This window comes from Oncorhynchus kisutch, unplaced genomic scaffold (assembly GCF_002021735.2).
Source record: "Oncorhynchus kisutch isolate 150728-3 unplaced genomic scaffold, Okis_V2 scaffold1498, whole genome shotgun sequence".
Classification (NCBI taxonomy): Eukaryota; Metazoa; Chordata; class Actinopteri; order Salmoniformes; family Salmonidae; genus Oncorhynchus; species Oncorhynchus kisutch.
This window is the reverse complement of record NW_022263443.1, coordinates 46,356-56,005: the sequence shown is the minus strand read 5'-3', so window position 1 is coordinate 56,005 and position 9,650 is coordinate 46,356. Positions and strand designations below refer to the sequence as shown.

The 9,650-nt window shown below is 41.9% G+C and overlaps 1 protein-coding gene across 1 annotated transcript; it reads right to left on the bottom strand.

The window, feature by feature from the left end:
* Window positions 1-951: 951 nt before the first annotated feature.
* LOC116366479 (zinc finger protein 239-like) lies at window positions 952-8,155 on the bottom strand. Its single transcript, XM_031818592.1, has 3 exons — window positions 8,028-8,155; window positions 7,679-7,824; window positions 952-1,629 (listed from the first exon to the last, which is right to left on the bottom strand). Exons 1-3 carry the CDS (start codon window positions 8,153-8,155, stop codon window positions 974-976), a joined length of 930 nt encoding a protein of 309 aa, XP_031674452.1. The 3' UTR covers window positions 952-973.
* Between the last annotated feature and the right edge of the window lie 1,495 nt (window positions 8,156-9,650).

Here is a 9,650-nt window from a genome sequence, read left to right as displayed (position 1 = left end):
GTAACTAGGGTCAAGCGCCACGCAAGGGGAAATTGACAGATCTCACACCCAGTCGAATCAGGGACCCACCAAACCAGCAACCTCTCGGGCCCACCGGCCCAAGGTCAAAACGCCAGGCCACCAACCATCCAAGACCCCACATAGCAGCCCCCTACCCCCAAAAACCTCTCAACATTCTGGTACTCAAATGAAACTGGTATACTTACCTTATTGATGCTATTTTTGCTTCTCCATCAGTTTTGTTCCTGATCTAATCAATTTACACTTTGCAATATCCAAATCATGCATCCAATCAATGTCTTTAGTAATATCCAATCATATCATATCCAATAGGTCTCAAGTTAGAATCTAGAAATGTACATTCTAATTAATCTATATAATATTTACATTTTTAAATACCAATATTCAAATCTATACTTCATAATCAATAGACATTTAAAAATATATTTTTTATTTGAGATATTATCATGTCTTAAGAAAAACAAAAGTAACCCTGTTTTTGAGTAAGCTTTCGTATACGTGGATTTGATGTGGCATAAACCAAACACAATATCTTAAGTCAAAAATAAGTTAGAACACAGCGCCTGTATTCTCTCATGTGACTTCAGGTCCTCTGACAGGGAAAATGTATTTCCACACTGAGAAGATTGGAAAGGCTTCTCTCCATAGTGTCCTCGTTCATGCACTTTCAGGTTCCCTACATTTCTAAAACTCTTTCCACACTGGGAGCAGTGGAAAGGCATCTCTCCTGTTGTGTGTCATCTCATGCATTTTCAAGTTCCCTAACTAGGTAAAACTTTTCCACAGTGTGTGTCCACTCATGTGATTTCAGGTAGCCTAGCTGAGTAAATCTATTTCCACAGTCTGAGCAGTGGTAGGGCTTCTCCCCTGTGTGTGTTCTCTCATGCGTTTTCAGATTCCATAACCAAGTAAACCTCTCCGCACTGGGAGCAGTGAAAGGCTTCTCTCCTTCTCATGTGTGTGTCATTTCATGCGTTTTCAAGGTCCCTAACTGGCTAAAGCTTTTTCCACACTGGGAGCAGCTGAAAGGCTTCCCTCCTGTGTGTGTCATCTCATGCATTTTCAGGTTCCATGAATGGGTAAAACTTTTCCCACACAAGGAGCAGTGGAATGGTTGTTCTCCTGGGTGTATTCTCTCGTGATCTCTCAGATGCGCTGACTGAATAAATCTCTTTCCACATTGGTCACATTGGAAAGGCCTCTCTACTAAGTGCGTTCTCTCATGTTTTTTCAGGTCCCCAGATGAGAAAAATTCTTTTCCACACTGGGAGCATAGATATGGCTTCTTTCCAGTGTGTGTTCTTTCATGCAGTTTTAGATTGCCCGAGTGTCCAAAACCCTTTCCACACTGGGAGCATAGATATGGCTTCTCTCCAGTGTGTGTTCTTTCATGCACTTTTAGATGCCCTGAGAGTCTAAAACCCTTTCCACACTGGGAGCATTGATATGGCTTCTCTCCTGTATGTATCATCTCATGCGTTTTCAGGTTCCCCGAGTGTCTAAAACACTTTCCACACTGGGAGCAGTGGTGTGGTCTTGCTGGTTTGGTCTTCTGTGGGTCTGGTTCCCCTGAAGGACTTTTCCTTCTGTGAGAGTCTGGTCTTTCACCTGCTGAAGACAAAACAGAATATTTGGTTAAACAGAGAGACCTGAAAGAAACCTCTACATCAGTGGTTCCTAAATGTTTTATAGTCTCATACCCCTTCAAAACATTCGACCTCCAGCTGCGAATCCTCCTCTTAGCACCAGGATCAGCGCAGTCTCAAATGTTTTTCAAACTCTCAAATCATTGTAAGCCTGCCACACACACACTATACGATACATTTATTAAACATAAGAATGAGTTTGTCGCAACCCGACTCGTGGGAAGTGACAAAGAGCTGTTGTAGTACCAGGGCACAAATAATAATAATCAATAATGTTGTACTTTATTTAGCCATCTCACATAGAAAACTTTATTTGTTCATCAAAAATATAGTAACTCACCACAGATTAATGAGAAGGGTGTGAATAACTCACCACAGATTAATGAGAAGGGTGTGCTTGAAAGGATGCACATAACTCTGCAATGTTGGGTTGTATTGGAGAGAGTAACAGTCTTAAAATAATTTTCCCACACACAGTCTGTGCCTGTTATTTAGTTATCGTGCTCGTGAGGGCCGAGAATCCACTCTCACATAGGTACGTGGTTGCATGTATACATGTAATGTGTAACATGAACCCCTATGAGTGTCATCTGATGAAGATCATCAAAGGTTAGTGATTAATTTCATCTATATTTCTGCTTTTGTGACTCCACTCTTTGGCTGGAAAAATGGCTGTGTTTTTCTGTGACTTGGTGTGACCTAACATAAATCGTTGTGGTGCGTTCGCTGTATAGCCTTTTTGAAATCAGACACTGTGGCTGGATTAACGAGAAGTTTTATCTTTAAAATGGTGTAAAATACTTGTATTGCTTGAGGAATTTTAAATTATGAGATTTTTGTTGTTTTGAATTTGGCGGCCCTGCACTTTCACTGGCTGTTGGCGGGGTGGGACGCTACGTCCCAAATATCCCAGAGTGGTTAAGCCATTTTGCCACAACTTTGAGAGTCTGCTAAATGACTCAGTACAGTAAGTCTCTGGATCAGTGTTCTTCTAAATGACTCAGTACCGTAAGTCTCTGGATCAGAGAGTCTGCTAAATGACTCAGTACCGTAAGTCTCTAGATCAGGTAGTCTGCTAAATGACTCAGTACCGTAAGTCTCTGGATCAGAGAGTCTGCTAATGACTCAGTACCGTAAGTCTCTGGATCAGAGAGTCTGCTAAATGACTCAGTACCGTAAGTCTCTGGATCAGAGAGTCTGCTAAATGACTCAGTACCGTAAGTCTCTGGATCAGAGAGTCTGCTAAATGACTCAGTACCGTAAGTCTCTGGATCAGAGAGTCTGCTAAATGACTCAGTACCGTAAGTCTCTGGATCAGAGAGTCTGCTAAATGACTCAGTACCGTAAGTCTCTGGATCAGGGAGTCTGCTAAATGACTCAGTACCGTAAGTCTCTGGATCAGAGTCTGCTAAATGACTCAGTACCGTAAGTCTCTCTAGATCAGGTAGTCTGCTAAATGACTCAGTACTGTAAGTCTCTCTAGATCAGGTAGTCTGCTAAATGACTCAGTACTGTAAGTCACTGGAGCAGTGTCTGCTAAATGACTCAGTACTGTAAGTCTCTGGATCAGAGAGTCTGCTAAATGACTCAGTACAGTAAGTCTCTGGATCAGTGTCTTCTAAATGACTCAGTACAGTAAGTCTCTGGATCAGTGTCTTCTAAATGACTCAGTACAGTAAGTCTCTGGATCAGAGCGTCTGCTAAATGACTCAGTACAGTAAGTCTCTGGATCAGTGTCTGCTAAATGACTCAGTACTGTAAGTCTCTGGATCAGAGCGTCTGCTAAATGACTCAGTACAGTAAGTCTCTGGATCAGTGTCTTCTAAATGACTCAGTACTGTAAGTCTCTGGATCAGAGAGTCTGCTAAATGGCTGAAATGTAAATATTGAACAGCAGAGTGCGTCATCACAGAGTGGCTGTAGTGTTAAAGTGATAATACCAAATGCTAACCTCTCCTGTTATTGTAATGGTGAGAGGTTAGCATGTCTTGGGGGTATGATATATATATAAATGGTAACCTCTCCTGTTATTGTAATGGTGAGAGGTTAGCATGTCTTGGGGTTATGATATATATATATATATATATATAATATATATATATAAAAATGCTAACCTCTCCCGTTATTGTACATCCCTCTTATCCCTTGCTTGCTAGCTAGCCATCTACGGCTAACACTGTCACATCAAACAATGTATCCAGAATAACAGCAAAAGGCTGGCATCCCTCTTATCCCTTGCTTGCTAGCTAGCCATCTACGGCTAACACTGTCACATCAAACAATGTATCCAGAATAACAGCAAAAGTAGCCGTATTTGCCTTTAAGCTTTTTGAACAAAAATATAAAAAGCAACATAATCCATCCACCTGACAGGTGTGGCATATCAAGAAGCTGATTAAACAGCATGATCATTACAGAGGTGCACCTTGTGCTGGGGACAATAAAAAAGCAACATAATCCATCCACCTGACAGGTGTGGCATATCAAGAAGCTGATTAAACAGCATGATCATTACAGAGGTGCACCTTGTGCTGGGGACAATAAAAAAGCAACATAATCCATCCACCTGACAGGTGTGGCATATCAAGAAGCTGATTAAACAGCATGATCATTACAGAGGTGCGCCTTGTGCTGGGGACAATAAAAAGGTCACTCTATAATGTGCAGTTTTGGTCACACAACACAATGCCACAGATGTCTCAAGTTGAGGGGAACTTGCAATTGTCATGATGACGGCAGAAAGTCCATAACAGCTGTTAGAGAATTAAATGTTAATTTCTCTACAATAAGCAGTCTCCAACTTCATTTCAGAAAATATGGCAGTGTGCCCAACCGGCCTCATAACCGCAGACCATGTTTAACCAAGCCAGCCCAGGATCTCCACATCCAGCGTGATCGTCTGAGGCCAGTCAACCCAGACAGCTGTTGAAACTGTGTTTTTTTCCACAACCGAACAATTTCTGCACAAACTGTCAGAAACCGCCGCAGAGAAGCTCATCTGTGTGTGCATCGTCCTCACCAGGGTCTTGACCTGACTGTAGTTCGGTGTTGTAACAGACTTCAGTGGGCCACTGGAGAAGTGTGCTCAATGTTTGAATCCCGGGTTTCAACTGTACCAGGCAGTTGGCAGAAAGCATGTATGGTGTCGTGTGAGCGAGCGAGCGGTTTGCTGATGTCATCGTTGTGGACAGAGTGCCCCATGGTGGCAGTGGGGTTGTGACAGTGGGCAAGCGTCAGATACAGATAACGAACAATTGCATTTTTATCAACGGCAATTTGAATGTACATTGACATTGGCTCGACTTGTACGACAGTGTTCCACTTCCTGCCAATATCCAGCAACTTCGCACAGCCATTGAAGAGGAGTGGGGCAACATTCCACAATCAACATCCTGATCATATGAGAAGGACATGTGTCGTGCTGCTTGAGACAATTGGTGGTCATAACAGATACTGACTGGTTTTCTGATCCACACCCCTACCTTAAAAAAACACTAAATAACTTAAAAGGTACACTACATTACTTTTGGTCATGTAGTGTACCTTTTAAATGTTTTTTATTTTTTTTAAAATATGTATTCATTTCATTACAAAAAAAGGTAACACTACATGACCAAAAAAAGTATGTCGACACCTGCTTGTCGAACGTCTAATTCCAAACTCATGGCCATTAATATGGAGTTCCCCCCCCCCCCCCCCCCCTTTTGCTGCTATGTCAGGATATCTATTGAAATGATTACACATGTCAGGATATCTATTGAAATGATTACACATGTCAGGATATCTATTGAAATGATTACACATGTCAGGATATCTATTGAAATGATGCATTTGGGGAGAAATACAGATCCCTAAATGATCAAGTAATGAATACCAAAATCATGGGTATTAATATGGAGTTGGTCCCACCTGTGATGCTATTACAGCCTCCACTATTCTGGGAAGGCGTTCTACTAGATGTTGGAACATTGCTGCGGGGACTTGCTTCTTTTCAGCCACAAGAGCATTTGTGAGGTCGGGCACTGATGTTGGGCGATTAGGCCTGGCTCGCAGTCGGCGTTCCAATTCAACCAAAAGGTGTTCGATAGGGTTGAGGTCAGGACTATGTGCAGGCCAGTCAAGTTCTTCCACACCAATCTCGACAAACCCTTTCTGTATATACCTCGCTTTGTGCACAAGGACATTGTCATGCTGAAACAGAAAAGGGCCTTCCCCAAAATGTTGCCATTAATTCAGAAGCACAGAATCATCTAGAATGTCATTGTATGCTGTAGCAATTTAGGTCTCCCTTCACTGGAACTAAGGGGCCTAGTACAAACCATGAAAAACAGCCCCAGAACATTATTCCTCCTCCACCAAAAACATTACAGTTGGCACTATGAATTGGGACAAGTAGCGACTCCTGGCATCCGCCAAACCCAGATTCGTATATCAGACTGCCAGAAGGTGAAGCGTGATTCGTCACTCCAGAGAATGCGTTTCCACTGTACCAGAGTCCAATGCCAGCAAGCTTCACACCACTCCAGCCGACGCTTGGCATTGCGCATGGTGATCTTAGGCTTGTGTGCGGCAGCTGGGCCATGGAAACCCTTTTCATGAAGCTCCCGACGAACAGTTATTGTGCTGACATTTCTTCCAGAGGCAGTTTGGAACTGGGTAGTGAGCGTTGCAACACTACGAGCTTCAGAGGACCCGTTCTGTGAGCTTTGTAACGGAGGACAGACGATTTCTTACATGCTACGAGCTTCAGAGGTCCCGTTCTGTGAGCGTTGCAACCGAGGACAGACGATTTTTTACACGCTACGAGCTTCAGCTGTCCCGTTCTGTGAGCTTTTGTGGACTACCACTTCGCAGCTGAGCCATTGTTGCGCCTAGATTTTTTCACACTTCATAATAACAGCACTGACAGTTGACTGGGGCAGCTCTAGCAGGGCAGAAATTTGACCGACTGACTTGTTGGAAAAGTGGCATCCTATGACAGTGCCACATTGAAGGTCACTGAGCTCTTCAGTAAGGTCATTCTACTGCCAATGTTTGTGTGTGTGTGGAGATTGCATGGCTGTGTGCTCGAGTTTATTCACCTGTCAGCAACGGGTGTGGCTGAAATAGCCGAATCCACTCATTTGAAGGGTTGTCCACAGATAGTGTAGCTACTCTAGTGAAAATGGGCTTCTATAAAGTGGTTCAACAATCTTGGGCAGATGGCCAAGTTCCAAATTTTTATTGTCACGTGCACTAATATAGCGAAATGCCTTTCTTGCTTAATGTTTCCCCCAAATGTTTTATTGCATTTTATTCATGCTGGCTTTGGCAGGCTACCTGAGACATGAAACCGATAGCTGGGAGGGCAGACAGGCTACCTGAGACATGAAACAGACAGGCTGGGCTGAGACATGAAACTGATAGCTGGGAGGGCAGACCGGCAAATTGGTCATTAATACATTTGTCGACAGCCTAAATGGGTATTGGAAACACTTCAACCTCTACATTCTCATTAGACACCGTGTTTTTACGAAAAAATGATTTGTATTTTAGGTGAGATGTCATTACGTTTTTTTTATTTTTATTTTTTTATCGACAGGAGCACCCTATAGCAGGCAACTGTCGCATCTATTTTCTAGTGAGATTGGAACCTATGATCTCCTGTTCTCTACCCGTAGAATTAGTCCACTGCGCCATCAGGGCGGAGCTAGAACACAACGTTTTATATTCGGATTATTTAAAATTTGAGAATGGTTACATACCGGGGTCTCCAGCCCCCATCCCGTAGCTGTTTACCAAAACAAGCTTTGGGCCAGTAACTGAAACGTCGCTGGTTCGATTCCCTGAGCCAACTAGGTGAATCATCTGTCGATGTGCCCGTGAGCAAGTCACTTAACAATAATTGCTCCAGTCAGTGGTTCTGGATAAGAGCCTCTGCTAAATGACTAAAATTGGGGTTTTTTTAAGTGTCATGGCGGACATTTTGTTGTTTGACAAGGTTTTGCTCCAGTTTTTAAAATAGTACTCACTGGTGTTAATCAGATCTCCAGTCTCGTCCTCTTTCACTCTGGAAGCTTCTTCATCGCCTTTCACTGTGACATCCTTCTCTTCCTCCTCTTCTTTCACGACAATATTAAGCCACAGACCCTGTTCTCGGTCCAGCAGACGTCCTCTTCTTTAGCAGGCGGAGAGTACCTTGGTGAGCTCATGGTCAGGGATTTTAGCTAGCTAGTTAGCATGAGCGACTAGCCTTGTGCTAAGTTAGCTAACTAACAATGTAAATACGGGGTGGTGGACTTGGTTAACTAGTAGATACGACAGACGTGTGTTTAAAACACAATGACTAATATACACCGAAAACGTCTGAAGAGCTCCAACGTTTCGGCTATGTTGGCTAGCAAGATACCGAGGTGGCTGATTAGCTGTTGAAGAAGAAGCGTCCCGTCCACTACATTTAATGCCACGTCACGCTCCGGCAGAATCGCCTGTAAAACGCATATCGCCATCTGCTGACTGGAGTGGGACGGGTAATGCAGTTTCAGGAAATATTTAATACAATTTTTCATGTTGGTCTTTTGATCAATCACATGTAATATTTTAAGAATTTGATATTTTTCAGAGCTGATTTGTTAGGTCCCCCAAAAATATCTGAAATGGTCTGCCTTTGTAAACAGCCTACTGCTCCTACATGGTGTAACAATACATTATGTATATAATGAACAGACTAGGGCTATACTGCTCCTACATGGTGTAACAATACATCATGTAGATGTATATAATGAACAGACTAGGGCTATACTGCTCCTACATGGTGTAACAATACATACAGCCACTGCAACATTTTCAGTTTCTCTGGTTTTACTATTTATAGGTGTAACAATACATCATGTATATAATGAACAGACTAGGTCTATACTGCTCCTACATGGTGTAACAATACATCATGTATATAATGAACAGACTAGGGCTATACTGCTCCTACATGGTGTAACAATACATCATGTAGATGTATATAATGAACAGACTAGGTCTATACTGCTCCTACATGGTGTAACAATACATCATGTAGATGTATATAATGAACAGACTAGGGCTATACTGCTCCTACATGGTGTAACAATACATCATGTAGATGTATATAATGAACAGACTAGGGCTATACTGCTCCTACATAGTGTAACAATACATCATGTATATGTATATAATGAACAGACTAGGGCTATACTGCTCCTACATGGTGTAACAATACATCATGTAGATGTATATAATGAACAGACTAGGGCTATACTGCTTCTACATGGTGTAACAATACATCATGTAGATGTATATAATGAACAGACTAGGGCTATACTGCTCCTACATGGTGTAACAATACATCATGTAGATGTATAAAATGAACAGACTAGGTCTATACTGCTCCTACATGGTGTAACAATACATCATGTATATAATGAACAGACTAGGGCTATACTGCTCCTACATGGTGTAACAATACATACAGCCACTGCAACATTTTCAGTTTCTCTGGTTTTACTATTTATAGGTTCGTGTTTGGGTAAAATGAACATTTCTCCCAAATTACAAATAAAAATATTCTAATTTAGAGCATTTATTTGCAGAAAATGACAACTAGTCAAAATAACAAAAAAAAAGATGCAGTGTTGTCAGACCTCGAATAATGCAAAGAAAATAAGTTCATATTCATTTTTAAAACAACACAATACTAATGTTTTCTTCACTTAGGAAGAGTTCGGAAATCACTTTTTTTTTTTTTCAATATTTGGTGGAATAACCCTGATTTTCAATCACAGCTTACATGCGTCTTGGCATCCAGGTCGCAATTGTAAATGAGAACTTGTTCTCAACTTGCCTACCTGGTTAAATAAAGGTGTAATAAAAATAATAATGCTCTCCACCAGTCTTTCACATTGATGTTGGGTGACTTTATGCCTCTCCTGGCGTAAACATTCAAGCAGCTGGGCTTTGTTTGATGGCGTGTGA